General features: G+C 39.6%; 1 protein-coding gene across 5 annotated transcripts in view; it reads right to left on the minus strand.

Annotated features, from left to right (window-relative positions):
• The window catches only part of LOC122547144 (serine/threonine-protein phosphatase 6 regulatory ankyrin repeat subunit A-like), a 213,753-nt gene that overhangs the window by 54,101 nt on the left and 141,096 nt on the right, over positions 1 to 18,556 (minus strand). For all 5 annotated transcript variants that reach the window (XR_015757218.1, XM_087987263.1, XM_087987262.1 and 2 more), the window contains 2 exons: positions 6,421 to 6,499; positions 4,351 to 4,465 (listed from right to left, as the gene is read on the minus strand). Coding sequence is in view for 4 of the 5 variants with exons in the window: in XM_087987263.1 (XP_087843389.1) it covers positions 4,351 to 4,465; positions 6,421 to 6,499 (194 nt within the window). In the remaining variant the exon portion in view is untranslated. The remainder of the gene's footprint in view (positions 1 to 4,350; positions 4,466 to 6,420; positions 6,500 to 18,556) is intronic.

An 18,556-nucleotide genomic window follows, 5' to 3' on the forward strand; every position in this document is an offset into this window, starting at 1 on the left:
TTAGCACTGCTGCCTCACAGCGCCAGAGACCCGGGTTCAATTCCCGCCTCAGGCGACTGACTGTGTGGAGTTTGCATGTTCTCCCCGTGTCTGCGTGGGTTTCCTCCGGGTGCTCCGGTTTCCTCCCACAGTCCAAAGATGCGCAGGTCAGGTGAATTAGCCATGCTAAATTGCCCGTAGTGTTAGGTATGGGGAAAATGTAGGGGTATGGGTGGGTTGCGCTTCGGCGGGTCGGTGTGGACTTGTTGGGCCGAAGGGCCTGTTTCCACACTGTAATGTAATCTAATCTAAAAAAAATCTTTTTGGCAGAATCAGAATTAGTTACAGCATTAAAAACTGCCATTCAAATATCAAATTCCATCGTGTCAACAAATGCTTTAAATTACTGTACACTGACTTTTTGCTCTATCCCAATAGTTAGCCACTCTCTTCTATTGGGCAAAAGATAGCAAACAAAATTTGAAAACACAACAGATTTAAGAACAGCTTCTTTCCTGCTGTTATCAGACTAATGAATGGACCTCTTATATTAGCTTTGATTTGTCTCTACATCTCTGTAGCTGTAACACTACATTCTGTATTCTGTTCTGTTACCCTGATGCACTTGTGTAAGATATGATTACTCTGGTTAGCACATAGAACAATACTTTCCACTGTATCTCAGTACATGTGACAATAATAAATCAAATATATGTTGACAAAATATATAAATTAAAACAGAAAAATAAGGATGACTAGATGCACACTACTCAACACACAGCTGAAGATTAATAAACAATTGGAAAAGTAACAACTTGTCCTTAACCTTTGGAGGAATGAAATCTCAGCATTCAGTTCTTAGATCATCTTGCTTACTGCCTCAATTGCTGGCAACAATCAATATATGTGAAGTGCCATGGATACCTTTATATACAATTCTGAAAAGTAACTTTTTTCTTCAGGGGTAATAAACCTTGCAGCAATAGCTGTCCAAACAATCCTCAGTAAATAGCACCTCCAAATATCTTTGACTTCAGAAACATAGAATTGATAATTTAATGAAATCACCTGGCATAGGAAGTGGGTTGGTACTTTGAAACTTTTCTTACCTGTTGGATTGCATCTATGTTCTATATTCTGAAATCCCCTTAAATGTCTGATACTGTTCCTATAAACCTTTCCTTTGACTTAATTTGACAATTCACTTCAGTGAATTTTGCTTTCATGCTCTCACAACTGTTTTTATTGAAATTTTTTGAAAATCTTGTACCCACACTTTGCTCATTCAAACGGAATACAAAATTCAGTCATGGCTGCTCTTACTTAGTAGCACCTTCACTGTGGCATCAATAATTAATCCACTCTCACTGTACAACACCTGGCCTGGTATAGCCTGCTTTCCAGTCAGCGACTGAGCATGCTATTCTGAGAAGCTATCCTCAATAAATTCTATGAGTCTTCATTTAGACTACCTTTGCTCACCTGACCTTTCCACCTGATACATAGATAGAGTCTCCCACGATAATCGCTGTGCCGCTCTCATTTCTTCCTTTATTCTGTTTCTGTTCATGGCCCGATACACCACTCCCACAGAGACTTCTTGCCTTTATCATTTCTCATCTGTTCCCATATCTTGGTTTCCTGAACTTAAGAATTCAATTCTTGCAATTATGCTACTTACCAGAACCATCCCACAATATTTACTTCAGAGAAAGTGAGGACTGCACGTGCTGGAGATCAGAGTCGAGAATGTGGTGCTGGAAAATCAGGCTTAAGCCCGAATTCCTGATGAAGGGCTTATGCCTGAAACGTCGATTCTCCTTATCCTCGGATGCTGCCTGACCTGCTGTGCTTTTCCAGCACCACACACTATTTACTTACTTTCCTATCATTCCTAAATGTCCTTTATCCATCAAGATTCAGGTCCTTATTCATGTCCACCTAGTTCCATTGCTGTAATGGCTACCAGAATGTGCTTACTCATTTCTCTTTGCACACTCAGTTCATCAGTTCTGCTTCATGTCCCACATGTATTCACATACAAAGCCTCTAATTTTATCCTTTTACTCAGTGTAAACTCCAGTTTCATCTGTTGTTTGATTTTTAGGTTTATACTCTCTATCCATTCCTATCACTGTCTATTTATCATTATTAAAGTCGCTACAGTCTGAGGACTATACAACTGCTCTCTCTTTAAAGAGGGGCAACTAGGGCTGATTTAATCTGAGAGCCACCACATTTCAGGTGAGGGGAGAGTTTGGGATGGTGAAATGTTCATGGTAACATCAGCCAGTATGGGAACTGAACCTGCGCTGTTGATATTACTCTGTATCGCAAAACCGTCAGCCAGCCAAATGAGCTAACCAATCCCATATTTAATAGTTCTCCCTTTTGCTTTGACTCTACTTACAACGTTTTACAGACATTTTTGGATTAATGAATGATCAGTTAGATATACTGAGACTAACATGTTCTATGTATTTGTATTAAATTTACCCCCAACATTAGATGAGAGAGCCTTCAAAGTGCCAGTCCCATTTTCTGGAGGTGCTTTCCAAATCTCTCCTTTCCTTTATTAAATCTTTAAGAACTTTCCCAGAGCCTATAACTTTGATCAAAGGTTTTGTTTTTCTTTATTCATTTATGGGAAATTGGGCATTGCTGGCTGGCCAGCATTTATTGCCCATCCCTAGTTGCCCGAGAGATGGTGGTGATGAGCTGCTTTCTTGAACCGCTCCAGTCCACCTGCTGTGGGTTTACCCACAGAGGGAATTCCAGGATTTTCACACAGCAACAGTGAAGGAACGGCAATATACTGAGTGGCTTGGAGAAGAATTTGAAGTTCTGAGGAAGGGTTACTCGATGCAAAATGTTCACACTGATTTCTCTCCATAGGATAGCACAGTGGCTCAATGGTCAGCACTGAAACCTCACATTGCCAGGGACCTGGGTTCGATTCAAGCCTCTGGAGGCTTTCTGTGTGGAGTTTTCCCCTGTCTGCATGGGTTTTCTCTGGATGCTCTGGTTTCCTCCCACAGTCCAAACATGTGCATGTTAGGTGAATTGACCATGCTAAATTGCCCAGTGTTCAGAGATGTGTAGGTTAGGTGCATTAGTCAGGGGAAACGTAGAGTAGTAGGGGTTTGGAAGGGTTACTCTTCGGAGGGTTGGTCTGTTTCCACCCTGTCAAGATTCTATAAATAAAAAGATGCTACCAGACCTGCTAAACCTTTCTAGCAATTTCTATTTTTGTACTTGAAAGTGGTGGTGTTCCCATGTACCTGCTGCCCTTTACCTTCTAGATGGAAGTGGTTGTGCATTTGGAAGGTGCTGTCTAAGGATCTTTAGTGGATTTCTGCAGTGCATCTTGTAGATAATTCACACTGCTGCTGCTGAGAGTCAGTGGTGGAAGGAGTAGATGCTTGTGGATGTAGTGCCAATCAAGTTGGCTCCTTTGTCCTCGATCTTTACTAGTTCTGTTATCTTTACTAATTCTCCCATCATACTGCCTTTTCCTTTTTATTCTTTTCCTCTTATTTTATCTGGAGTTTTCATTTTAGAAACAGGCTGAACGATAGTTCTGTTGGAAATCACACTTAGTGAAAACTTAGAAAAGCAGTGGAATTATTGCAAGTAATCTAGTCAAGACTAAATCTACAATTGTTAAGTAGTTAAATTTAAAAATTAAAATGAAATTCTTTCAATATTGTATACACAACATTAGAATGAGAAATCATAGGACAGGAAAAATAAACAGTTCCCACCAAACTCAGCCATTCTGTCAACCATACATAATCCATCATCCTACAGATTCTACTGCACTGTAACCTGTGAGGGGATGTTCAAAAGAAATGTCTATAATTTTAGACACAACTTTATTAAGAATATTAACACAGTAAGATTAACAGAGTCATTCTTGGATTTAGAATCTTATATTATGGCACAAGATTTATTAAATTGAATTTCTGTAAGAATTGCAGAAAGGATTACTCAGATGTCCACAATAGTGAGTGATACCTCTACCATGCTAATTAGTTATTTAAAATCAGGTCAAAACCCAGATCTTAGTACTCTTCTTGGCAACGTCAACCACACGACAGTCAACTTCAGACACTGAATCTATGCTGAGCTATTTAATTGTAACCACGACAGTGGCAAAGGTACAAAATACCTCACCTGGTGGCAAAGTGAGAGACCTTGATCACTGTCCAGGTATACCTGATTGAACCACACAGAAATTTCAAATGAAGACAAACTTGGGTTCAGCTCTGACACTTCTACAGTTGAACTACCTACTGACTCTATTTAGCTCACATACAAAGGCATTTGGGCGGATACTATCTAGCAGAAAAGTCAATTACTGTTACTCACTTTGCAGTATCTGCTCCACTGGTGATTAGAGTGTTTATAAGAAGTTCATGTCCATATCGAGCAGCTATATGTAATGGAGTATTACCATTCTTATCTTCACAATCTATTTCTGCACCTTCAGAAGAAAAAATAATTCATGAGCATAAATATAAATAAACATGAGACTGGTTGTTTTATTTAGTTGTAGGATGTTTTTCTATCCAGAAAATGATCACAATTCCTTCCTCATCAATTCTTCCAACTTAGCAAATTATACTCAATCTTGGCACTGTTTACCATTAGCAAAACCAAATCTCATGATTCATACCAACAAACCAGCCGACTTTCATTTGCATAGTACTGCTCATCTACACTTTTACCTGTGTTCCGACTGCCTCAACTCCGTTGAAACTAGTACTCATCCTTTCATAATTTCAAACCTGATTTATTTTAATCTCTCCTTACTAGTGATTCATTGCTCAGCCTCAAACTAAACTTTCCCAAAAAAAGCCCTCCTACCTATGGTAAGTCTTGCTCACTACTTACCTTATCACCTATGAGCTATATTTAAACTAATGCATTAAATTTAAAATCATTATCCTTGCCTTTCAATCCCTGACAGCTTCTCTTTTTAAATCTTGTCATGCTTTACATCCTTTGGCTTTGTGCATTGTTTAGTTCTTTGACTATCACCACATACCTCACCATTCATGCCTCCCAGCTTCACTGACCATTTATGTCACTTCATTTTGGTCTCCCTCTGTAAATCCCAATACCTCCACTTCCTTGTTCTACAGTACCTTACCTTGCCAAATAGCTACCATCATTTCTGAAGAATGGTCACCAGACTTGAAATGTTAACTCTGATTTGTCTTCACAGATGCTGGCAGACCTGTTGAGCTTTTCCAGCAACTTTTATTTTTGTAGCTAATTAGAATTACCTATTCTAATTTTATCCCATAACTCCATATCCATTGCTCCAATTCATTGAAGGTAGCTACGGTTTTCATGTTCTTTTATTTCCAATCAGATCTCAAAATTGTAAGGATACAACTGTTGCCTTGCTTCAAGATCATTTTTGGCAACTAATAAATGTAAGGCAATGGAAACATTTATTAGCTAACTTCAAAAATATGCTTTCCTTTGGACTCACATTCTGTACGACAAGTATTATATATGCACTTTGAAATAGTTTTAAAGCACTCCTATGGCTTGTTTTGAGAAATTAGCTTTTGCTTTTAATTTTGCTAAGGAGATTAGATTGGTGATAGCAGTAAATTAAAGAAAACATATCAGTGTCTGTTGGTCTGTTTTTCAGAGAAACCTGGTTATCATTTCTATTGCACGTCATCAATAAAGTTCTTTATTATTCATTGAGGGAATGTGACTTTGCAGATATCTTTGTGCTGTAAGTGGTCAGGAAACACAAGCTTGTGTGTGGAAATGTCACCTATAAATAATAATCAGAGGATCCTTATACATGTCGGATAGGGCAAATTATTTCTTTTTCTTGAGCTATGAGTGGTTTTGGCAGCAGCAGTGGTCACTAAAGCTGGGCAAGGTATCATTCCAGTAATAACACTTGTGAAACAATTCAGAGGTGATTGCATACATAGTAAAACTGGACATATTCACCACTGGTAGTAGTAACATAATATTTTATATCACTAAAAATCTTGCATCATTATATCATGCCTTTTAAAAGGTTAGACATTCACTGTGTTTTGACCTATAATATAGTAATGAGCCTACTATTCTGATTGCTATCACATGGTTAGCATAGATTAACCAGATATTCAATGTTTTTTCTTAGAATTTTATATATTTGTATTTTTAAAAAAATATTGACTGCAGCAAATCGGTTTGCTCAACCCCTCTGCATTAATTGACCGAAAGCTTTGCCACTGACTCAGGCCCTATATTTAATCTAGTTCTTCTGCCTTACTGGTCTCAATTTTATAAGGAACCAATTTGTTCATCACCTCTATACCAGATTAAAATTAAATATACAAAAAGAATAACTTAAAATGCAGAGGAAGATTATATAGACAACTAAAATCTTGAAACTAATTTAATGAATGGGTCAGTTACCATTCTGAATGATGGTCTGTGACCTTGAGAATCTGCCATGAATTGCAGTCATGTGCAATGGAGTCTTCCCGTCTTTACTCTACATCAGAATTAAATGAAAATGCATTATCACTTGCCAGCAATACACATCAACACACATAATAGCCTGTACAATCTATTTTTCCATTATCACAAATTATTTAAATATCATTTAGCATAGATAATGACCAGAAAATTTAAACTGACAGTTTATTCATTCTTTATATTGTACAGAATCAAATGTCAGCTTTTTTTCTTTAACTGTGTTATCTAAAGGGTAATCCATGTAATGTAACCATTCAACTAAAAAGGATGGTATTCAGCGATGAAGAAAGCTCAATGCGCAGTGAATTACCCATCCACAAGAGAGATTCTTAAGTAGGTCAGGTATTCCACATGAGATGTTTCTAGGTTCTACTACACACCATTGGGACCTATATTTTGAGGTCATGCTGCATTTTACTATGAACAGATGCATATTCCTGTTAGTTTTATTTGTCTCACTTCATCCATTGCAAAAATCTCCAGTGCCTTTACATTAAAATAGACTGCTTAGATTTCACCAATAAAAACAACTTGGAGGATATTTACTGGATGTGAGCAATGCATTTAAAGAACTGACAAACTGTGCACATATTGGCCTCAGGACTAATTAACAAACAGAACTTTAAATGCCAATAACAGACAAAACCATGACATTGAACCTCCACATTAACTCTTACATTCATCATATATTCTTCATATATTAACTACTTCTGAAAGTAAGAGGTGTCATTGACAGAATTAAATCTACTTTATGTCAAACAATTAAGTTTAAATCTGCCTAAAAAAAAAACCCAGAAATGGTTATATCCATAAAACATGATGAAATCAAGTTGCTGTAAGAGAAAATTCAATTGAGAGGGGGGGCGGAATCCATTTACTGAATTCCTGGATTCAAATTTTTCATTGGCTTATGGTCTTAAATTGTCCAAAGAATGTAAAGCTTTCAACATCCAAACAGTCTTGGGGTCAGTATCAGAATTAAAATCAATCAAGCCTTCAGGTCTAGTAAACAAGGCAGAGATTATATGAAGTGATAGCAGCGCGAGCTGGGCGGAAGTGAGGTTGGAGCGCAGAGCTGGTCGGGAAGGTAAGTGATTGATATTTGAGTGGGTGTGTTCTAGACCCCAGGCCCTACATAGTAGGGCCTCCCTTCCATCCTCCTCCTCTAACCTAATTTTAAAGTCCACAGGTAAGCTACTCAGTGTTCTTGTTTTGGAGACGAGGTGTAGAGTAATGGCAGCGCAGGCAGTGGAATGTTCCTCCTGCAGGATGTTTGAGGTAGGAGTGACCACCGATACTCCTGCCGACTTCATCTGCAGGAAATGCAGTCAGATCCTGCTCCTCACAGAACGAGTTAGGGAACTGGAACTGGAGTTGGATGAACTGAGGATTATTCGAGAGGCTGAGAGGGTGATAGACAGAAGCTACAGGGACATAGCTACGCCAGAGAACAGAGGTAGCTGGGTAACAGTTAGAGGTGGGAAGGGGAGGAAGCAGGCAGTGCAGGGATCCCCTGTGGTCGTTCCCCTAAACAATAAGTATACCACTTTGGATACTGTTGGGGGGGACGGCTTAGCAGGGGTAAGCTGCAGTGACCGGGTCTGTGGCATGAGGTCTGGCTCTGAGACTCAGAAGGGAAAGGGGGAAGAGGAGGAGAGCGCTAGTTATAGGAGACTCTCTAGTTAGAGGGACGGACAGGCGGTTCTGTGGACATGGGCGAGACTCTCGGATGGTTTGTTGCCTCCCGGGAGCCAGGGTCCGAGACGTCTCGGACCGTGTATTCAGAATCCTTAAGGGGGAAGGCGTGCAGCCAGAAGTCGTGATGCATGTTGGCATCAACGACATAGGTAGGAAGACGGGTTGGGAGGTCATTCAAGAGCTCAGGGAGTTAGGCTGGAAGCTATAAGCTAGGACAGACAGAGTCGTCATCTCTGGGTTGTTGCCGGTGCCACGTGACAGTGAGGCAAGGAATAGGAAGAGAGTGCAGTTGAACACGTGGCTGCAAGGATGGTGGAGGAGGGAGGGCTTCAGGTATTTGCACAATTGGACTGCATTCTGGGGAAGGTGGGACCTGTACAAGCAGGACGGGTTGCACCTGAACCAGAAGGGCACCAATATCCTGGGGGGTAGGTTTGCTAGCACTCTTCGGGGGGGTTTAAACTAATTTGGCAGGGGGATGGGATCCGGACTTGTAGTCCAGCACGTAGGCTAGCTGTTTGTCAGGATGTCCAAGAATGTAGGGAGGCTGTGAAGAAGGTAGCACTGACAGGGAATACTTGTGGACACAGAGATGGGTTCAAGTGCGTATACTTCAACGCAAGGAGTATCAGAAATAAGGTGGGTGAACTTAAGGCGTGGGACTACGATGTTGTGGCCATCACGGAAACGTGGATAGAAGAGGGACAGGAATGGTTGTTGGATGTTCCTGGTTACAGATGTTTCAGTAAGATTAGGGAGGGTGGTAAAAAAGGAGGGGGGGTGGCGTTGCTAATTAGAAATTGTATAACGGCTGCAGAAAGGCAGTTCGAGGGGGATCTGCCTTTGGAGGTAGTATGGGCTGAAGTCAGAAATAGGAAAGGTGCAGTCACCTTGTTGGGTGTTTACTATAGGCCCCCCAATAGCAGCAGAGATGTGGAGAAACAGATTGGGAAACAGATTTTGGAAAGGTGCAGAAGCCACAGCGTAGTAGTCATGGGCGATTTCAACTTCCCAAATATTGATTGGAAGCTCTTTAGATCAAGTAGATTGGATGGGGCGGTGTTTGCGCAGTGTGTCCAGGAAGCTTTTCTAACTCAGTATGTAGATGGTCCGACCAGAGGGGAGGCCATATTGGATTTGGTACTCGGTAATGAACCGGGACAAGTGATGGGCTTGTTAGTGGGTGAACATTTTGGTGATGGTGACAATTCTGTGACTTTCACCTTGGTTATGGAGAGAGATAGGTGCGTGCAAAGGGGAAGGTTTGACAAGTGGGGGAAGGGTAATTACGATGCTGTAAGACAGGATCTGAGGAGCATAAGTTGGGAGCATAGACTGTCAGGGAAGGATATCGTGGAAATGTGGAACTTTTTCAAGGAATAGATACGACGTGTCCTTGATATGTATGTACCTGTCAGGCAGGAAAGAAATGGTCGTGTGATGGAACCTAGGTTGACGAGGGAGGTTGAATGTCTTGTAAAGAGGAAGAAGGAGGCTTACATAAGGTTGAGGAAACAGGGTTCAGACAGAACAGTGGAGGGATACAGGATAGCCAGAAGGGAGCTGAAGAAAGGGATTAGGAGAGCTAAGAGAGGGCATGAAAAATCTTTGGCGGATAGGATCAAGGATAACCCCAAGGCATTTTATGCATATGTGAGAAACATGAGAATGACGAGAACGAGGGTAGGTCAGATCAAGGACAGTAGTGGGAGACTGTGTATTGAGTCGGAAGAGATAGGAAAGGTCTTGAATGAGTACTTTTCTTCAGTATTTACGAACGAGAGGGACCGTATTGTTGAAGAGGAAAGTGTGAAACGGACTGGTAAGCTAGAGGAGATACTTGTTAGGAAGGAAGATGTGTTGGACATTTTGAACAACTTGAGGATAGAAAAGTCCCCCGGGCCTGACGGGATATATCCTAGGATTATGTGGGAAGCAAGAGAGGAAATTGCAGAGCCGTTGGCAGTGATTTTTTCGTCTTCACTGTCAACAGGGGTGATACCAGGGGACTGGAGAGTGGCGAATGTTGTGCCCCTGTTCAAAAAAGGGAATAGGGATAACCCAAGGAATTACAGGCCAGTTAGTCTTACTTCGGTGGTAGGCAAAGTAATGGAAAGGGTACTGAGGGATAGGATTATGAGTATCTTTGGAAAGACACTGCTTGATTAGGGACAGCCAGCATGGATTTGTGAAGGGTAGGTCTTGCCTTACAAGTCTTATTAAATTCTTTGAGGAGGTGACCAAGCATGTGGATGAGGGTAGAGCAGTGGATGGATTTTAGTAAGGCATTTGATAAGGTTCCCCATGGTAGGCTTATGCGGAAAGTCAGGAGGCATGGGATAGAGGGAAATTTGGCCAATTGGATAGAAAACTGGCTAACCGGTCGTAGTGAGAGAGTGGTGGTAGATGGTAAATATTCAGCCTGTAGCCCAGTTACAAGTAGAGTTACGCAGGGATCAGTTCTGGGTCCTCTGCTGTTTGTAATTTTTATTAATGACTTGGATGAGGGAGTCGAAGGGTGGGTCAGTAAATTTGCAGATGATACGAAGATTGGTGGAGTTGTGGATAGTGAGGAGGGCTGTTGTCGGCTGCAAAGGGACTTAGGTATGATGCAGAGCTGGGCTGAGGAGTGGCAGATGGAGTTCAACCCTGCCAAGTGTGAGGTTGTCCATTTTGGAAAGACAAATAAGAATGCGGAATACAGGGTTAACGGTAGGGTTCTTAGTGAGGTGGAGGAACAGAGGGATCTTGGGGTCTATGTTCATAGGTCTTTGAAAGTTGCCACTCAGGTGGATAGAGCTTGTAAGAAGGCCTATGGTGTATTCGCGTTCATTAGCAGAGGGATTGAATTCAAGAGTCGTGAAGTGATGTTGCAACTGTACAGGATTTTGGTTAGGCCACATTTGGAGTACTGTGTGCAGTTCTGGTCGCCTCAGTTTAGGAAAGATGTGGAAGCTTTGGAGAGGGTGCAGAGAAGATTTACCAGGATGTTACTTGGAATGGAGAATAGGTCGTACGAGGATAGGTTGAGAGTGCTAGGCCTTTTCTCGTTGGAACGGCGAAGGATGAGGGGTGACTTGATAGAGGTTTATAAGATGATCAGAGGAATAGATAGAGTAGAGAATCAGAAACCTTTTCCCCGGGTACAACAGAGTGTTACAAGGGGACATAAATTTAAGGTGAAGGGTGGAAGGTATAGGGGAGGTGTCAGGGGTGGGTTCTTTACCCAGAGAGTGGTGGGGGCATGGAATGCGCTGCCTGTGGGAGTGTTAGAGTCAGAATCTTTGGTGACCTTTAAGCGGCAATTTTGGATAGGTACATGGACGGGTGCTTAAGCTAGGACAAATGTTTGGCATAACATCGTGGGCCGAAGGGCCTGTTCTGTGCTGTATTGTTCTATGTTCTATGTTCTATGATACAGTTCATTAGAATAATTATGGCATTATGAAATGATATGAGGAATGTCAGAGAGAAATAGCGTAGAGGATCAGCCTAATCATCTCAGGATATGAAAGCTGGTCCAGGTGTCTTGATGATTTCTAATGTAACACTCTATACAGAAATAGGGAAAGGTTTGACAGTCTAACAGAAGCAGCAGATAGGTTCTAGATACCTCAAGGTATATGCATTAGGCATCTACTAGTTTTTGGTAGACCTAACAATTTATGCTTTTTTTTCCCCATGATCCCATAACGTTTTCCCTTCAAGTCTATTTCATTCTCTTTTAAAAGCATGGCAATATTTTCAGTCGAAAGTTTACTGGTCAGAAACATCAGTTGTCAGAAATTGCTTTTTTAAAACAAAAACGACCCAAGCAGTTGGGTCATCAGCATTTTATGAAGGGTGGAGAAACATAGAAGATATGGTAGTTGAGTTAGTAAAACAGCTGTTATTACTGCTTTATAATACTTCATCACCTTTTAATGTTTGATTTAAATATTTATATCTTTGGGGTTTTCTGTTTCACATACCTATGGTTAGGCATTCAAACCACAAATGTTCTATAATTGTGAAATGACTCATTGTCGAGCATTCTGGGTTGAGAGGTTACATTGTTTTACTATTAAAATTACAGCCCCTCCTCTCTTTCAGATACTGCAATACAGATCACTCATTATGTTAGAAAAAGCTTTGACACATTATGAAAGAATAGCAAGAGACAGAGTAATAAACTTTGACAGTCAACAATTATACACTAAATAGTAAAACATTAACAGAAATTTTGGATGTCTCTATCACATTCTGGGGGTTACCACTGAGCAGAAACTGACATGGACTAGCCATATAAATATAGTGGCCACAAGAGCAGGTCAGGGACTAGGAAACCTGCAATGAGTAATTCACCTCTACTCCCAAAGCTTGTTCACAATCTGTTAGGCAGAAACTAGGAATTAGATGGAAAACTGCTCCATCACTAACATTTAGCAGTAGATGGCCTGCAAAGATTCATCAAGACTCCGTACACAGACCCAAATCCACTACTACATTCGCAAAGGATAAGGGTATCAGATACATGGGAACACCACCATGTGCAATTTCCCCTCCAAATTACTCAACATTCTAACTTGGAAATATACTGTCATTCCTTCAGTGTTGTTGGGTCAAAATCTGAGAACTTCCCCTCAGTACTAGGCTTTGGGAAGAACTGTGGACCGCCCCCAGCAGTGTTGGGAGCAGCAGTTCACCACCACCTTCTCAAGGACAACTAGGAATGGGCAAGAAATTCAGCCTCTGGATCAGTGGTGCTGGAAGAGCACAGCAATTCAGGCAGCATCCGAGGACAGGCAAAATCGATGTTTCGGGCAAAAGCCCTTCATCAGGAATTCCTGATGAAGGGCTTTTGCCCGAAACGTCGATTTTGCCTGTCCGCGGATGCTGCCTGAATTGCTGTGCTCTTCCAGCACCACTGATCCAGAATCTGGTTTCCAGCATCTGCAGTCATTGTTTTTACCTCCTAAGAAATTCAGCCTGACCAGTAAAGCCTATACCCCATCAATAACAAAATGAAAACCACAGTTACATAAAATCTTTGTGAATGGAAAGACGAAGTTATGAAAATGTTACAATATCAGACCATTGTTTTCTTAAAAATGATATAGTATACAAATGGAATGTTAGAACTATATAAATAATAAGTTATAACATAAGTAGAATTTCTACAGGGATTCCTCAATTTTGAATTCAGAATGAGCCCCAGAAAAATATTTATTGGTGCTTCGCCAGGCTGCTAGCTAAGTGTCTGCTAAATCTACTCAGAGTGATTGAGAATCCCTGAAAAATTATGGATGACTATGTTCAGTCTTTGAATCCTACTTTAGAAATTATTTCAAAATGGTGGCATGGATGCAGTAAAGACTTATTTAAAAGCTACTATGACTAAGCAGTTTTAGAGTAACTGAGCCATATTTCTTAGATAGAAGTAAATTCGATAAGTGTTCAAAGTTTTTTTTAATGGACTTTGATAAGGTAAACTGGAAAAAATTGTCAAATAGCAATAAATCACAACTAAAAAAATCAAGGAGGTTAGGAAAAGTTCTTTGAGGGATATTAGAACATCAACTCCCTACTTAGAGAAGTAGTGGGAGCAGAACTAATATTAGCACTGAGTGAACAAATCAAAAATTTCAAGATGATTAATGTACAAAATTGATGGATAATGGAACAAAATGGATGGCTCTTTCAGAAATCTGGCATGTTTTATGCACCAAGCAGTTCCTTTTTATTCACTAAATCCTACAATTCTAATTTAAATGGAACTTTTCCTCTAACATTTTACTTAAACAAATAAATGTCTAAATTTGTCAGCAGTCAGACAGTGAAAACACCAACTCCTTCCCACATTTTTTAGACAATGCCATGCATCATGACAGGTGGTTTGACTATACTTTAGGCATCATCTTTGTCATACAGCCACTCATTACATTGGTAGTCTAGAGTTTACATTTACATTAATTAAAAATAGATCCAAGGAAAATTCTAAACAAAAATGTTTGATCTGAGCAATGAAAAAGGCTGTTTAAGGGTTTAGTAGACAAACATAACCCGAATAAAACATCCATATTTCACCTTTCAGAGTTACCAAATCATAAAACAGTCTATAGCCAAAGATGAACTTTACAAGTGAAATACCTGTTAAATATCAGAAATGCTTGTAGGATTGAGTAAAAATCGAGTGAACATCTAAAATACTGGATTAGACTCTGAATTTTTTCCAATATCTTAAATACTGAACAAAAGCTCTGACTTTCCAAAACTTTTAAGAGGTAGCAGTACTAGTCAACTGTGACTCAGAAGTAGGAGTCTGGTTTTGCAGCACTATATGGATGGAGTCCTATACTGTCACAGATATTAGCTTGGGACTTCAAACCAAGGTCTTCTTTATACTCTGTGGCTAACATACAAAGTTCCAACAACACCACTGCAATGACTGGTAAGGTAGTTAGCATCTGTGCCTTGGCCAATATTTATCTCTCAATCAATATCACACAAAAGCAATCAATATCTTCACAAAAGAGTTCTGTGAAGAATACACAAACAACTCTCAGAACTGAGATGGCTGTCTGGAACCATTGTTCAACCTGGAATTCTAATTTACACCTTGTAAGGCTGCAATAACTGAAACTAACGTTTACACTGCGGGCTACCTAGCGCAGACACTATGGGACCTACAGAAAGACTAGACATTCAGCTTCAGTCGAAATCCATTCAGAGACACCAGGCATTCACTTAAATCAAAATCCATTCATGCATATACTTAAAGATCAGGAAACCAATGGACTTCAGAAGAAACACCAGAAACACAACTGACACCACAGATTTGATGGGAGATAATGAGGCAAACAGTTTATATAACTGCCAGCCCTGATCTCACCCAAGCGGAGAGTCTTTTTCAACACCAACCTTCCACACAAACAGCCTCCCACATGGGCTTCCAGCCCTGATAAGCAGCTTCGGAACCAACCACTACGAAGGCCAAACCAAGAACCAAAAGCAGGGAACCTGAACCAAAGTCCTCATTGGAACAAAAGACATTTTTGAGGGAGAAGCGAACCAGAGCTTCCCGAACAACAGCTACCAGACACAGGCCTGTTCCAAACCAAGAAAACGGAGGGTAAGAACCTCAGTAACTGGGCGGACTTTAAAAACTGTCATTTCCGAAGTGGTGAGTTGAAACTCTCAAGACCCTAAAGTTCCGATCTCATTAGCAGGGAGAGGTAGACAGGTGGTGACAATGCATTGGGACCCCAAGGTTAGGAAGTCTGACTAAAGATTCTGTAATTAAAACTGTTGTCTAGGTTCTAATAGCATTTAATCTAGCTAATACGTGTATTTAATAGTATTGCTGCCCTGTGTATAGTTGTTTGTGTCAATTTCCTTGCTTATTGCATTTACCTATATTTCTTATGTTATACATACCTTTTGTACTGTAAATAAATGCATAGATGTTTTTGTCCTGAAATATCTGTCTACTATCTTCTTCATTTCACATTCCCTAAATAGGTCCAATGTCTAGATCCGGGATCTGGGGATGATTTGAATCACTTAAAAATCAGAAAATTACTGATTACAAACCAGAACACGATATGCTGCAACTACTTTGCACACAGAAAACTCTCAAATCGAGAAGTGCTAATCACTAGATAATCTGCTTTTGTGTGATATTGATTGAGAGATAAATATTGGCCAAGGCACAGATGCTAACTACCTTACCAGTCATTGCAGTGGTGTTGTTGGAACTTTGTATGTTAGCCACAGAGTATAAAGAAGACCTTGGTTTGAAGTCCCAAGCTAATATCTGTGACAGTATAGGACTCCATCCATATAGTGCTGCAAAATCAGACTCCTACTTCTGAGTCACAGTTGACTAGTACTGCTACCCACAAAGACCAAAGGTTGTCATCTGATATCACAATGGCTTCCTCTGTACTTTTGCATCTCAAAAGTTCATCACCAGGGTAAAATGAACTACAAAAAGCTTTATATCCAGTTGGAATGATGATTAGTTATCCTCGAAACCTCAATTCTTTCTTATATTGGAAATAAATAGACAATTTCAAATACTTCTGCTTACGACCCAATATCCTCAATATTCTTCTGGAACTTTGGAAGCTGTCAGTCTATTCACTGTTAGAACACAGATTTCTGCCATTCTCTCTCTTGTATAAACAAGGTTGGCAAGTTTATGTTTCGATTTGATTAAGGGCCAGTAATCTTTTCTTTGTTTAAAGTAGTCACAGTTCAAGGTCCCAGGTACTTACAAAGAAAATAAAGCTACAAGCTCCCACAGCTTGGAAGAGAAACCAACGATACTAAATTGAAAATACTGCTTAATAACTTCCTTCAGCTCACTCTGAGCAGAAACGAACCGTCCATGATTCCCAGGTCTTCCTTTAAGTCCTAACCTTTTTCCACAGCATGCAACCACACCCACAGATATTCCCCAAGTCTTAACTTAGCAGCATGACCTCTTCTGCTTCAGCACTGGCTGAATTCCCAGATAAACTGAATCCAAAGCATTTTCTTAAATTCTACTCATCACCATGACAACATAGACTGCTCCAGGCTCCTTAAAATGACCTCAGTGGTGATTTTAAGCTACATTAGTTATAGCTCCCTTTGGACCGCTAGTACTACAAACCTCTCAAACACTACACACCTGCTTATTTATAACTTTCTTCTATTCAGGTTATATTAGATAAACATGGTTACCATCTGAATTGTCATTTGTTTTAGGTGTTCTGGCAATCATTAAAACCCAGTATTTTAATTACTTTACCGTGCCAACTATTAACCTCTTAAATCAATATAACTCCAGCCTTTTAAGTATAATAGACTTCAAAGTGCTTCAGTTATGTTTAATGTATTTTCTGCTTAAAACTTTTAATCCTAAAACAAAAGAAACACACACACACTACAATTTAGATATTTACAATACCATTCAACAATGGGGACACACTTTAATTTCTAACAATAAACCAAGATTGTTTCAGGCAGATGTCAGAATAGGTCACATGATGGAACAGGTCCATTTTATCCTAAAATAGAGTTGTGTCCCAAAAAACAGTAATCTTATAAAACTCATAACAGGAATAGCACAATATACAAAGCAGGTAAGAAATTAATTTAAACCAACGCTGCATTAGTTAATCTCAGGGCAGAGTTTCATTTTTTGTGCAATTGAGAAAGGTCTAAACCTTAAGGGAAAACCATTGCCAAGATTGATAAGAGTAAGAGAACTCAAGATAACTAAAGTAGCAGTTGTTAAGATAAGTTTGGATTTTAAAAGTTGAAGATGGAAGTGAAGACTGAGGCTGATAAAAGTGTTTAAGTGTTGGGAAACAAAATAAACCAGAATCGGCAACCATAAACCATACTTGATTTCAACATAGCAGCTGTTGGGAAGAGCAGACTTAACCACTAACGGATATGAAGAACCAATCAGCTACCAGACATATAATAGATGCATGCTAGACATAAGATTTTAATATTAAATCAGATGCAAGCTTTAGATCAATGGTGGTAATTTTATATTTCATTTATCCGTTCATTCTTATGAGATTTGACTACATAATTTGTGTTGGCAACTCATTCAAAGATTGTTGCATTGTCAAAGACACTGCATTTTAGTGAATGTAAAAGATCCTATGGGCTATTTAAAGAACAGGGAGATCTTATGGAGTGCTGGCATTTCCTCAACTAGCTTTATTAAAAATAGATTATTCAGTCATTCGTTATCTTGCTGTTGTTGATATTGACCGCTGTTTTTGTTGGTCTATCTTAGCTCCCGTGTTTGCCAACATTAAAGTAACATTATTTGAGAAATAAACCGATTTGGTGCAAAGTGCTTCACACACCCTGAAGAAATGAAAGAGGTTACATAATGAAAGTTTTATTGTTCTTTTTAATTACATCGATTTAATTTTCAACACAAAATAAATTGATTTTGCTTTTAAATTTAAGCAAACACAAGATACAAGAACTGGTGCTTTATCTCACTGTTTCCATTTTTAGGACTAAAGTTTTGATTCAGTTTCAGGCCACAGATTCAAGTCTTATCTCTGTCCTCACATTATGTTTAAATATTTTCAATCTGGTTTCAACCAAGGATTTCATAAAACAAAATGAAAAACCCTCAACACAAGTTGACACTAATAGCTACTGGAGGAAACTGAAAATTCAGCCTGGTAAAATTACAAAACGCATCAAAAGTTGGAATTGAGATATTGCTGCAGCAAAGCAAAGGAACATCAATTCTATGCTACATTCAACAAATATTTCCTGGCTCAATACTGACATCCTTCACAGAATTATCAAATTTACAATTTTAAATATATGCACAATTATGTTTTTAGGACAACCATACAAAATAAGATAA

This window comes from Chiloscyllium plagiosum, unplaced genomic scaffold (assembly GCF_037043375.1).
Source record: "Chiloscyllium plagiosum isolate Xiang-an unplaced genomic scaffold, Cpla_swu_hap1 HiC_scaffold_5, whole genome shotgun sequence".
NCBI lineage: Eukaryota > Metazoa > Chordata > Chondrichthyes > Orectolobiformes > Hemiscylliidae > Chiloscyllium > Chiloscyllium plagiosum.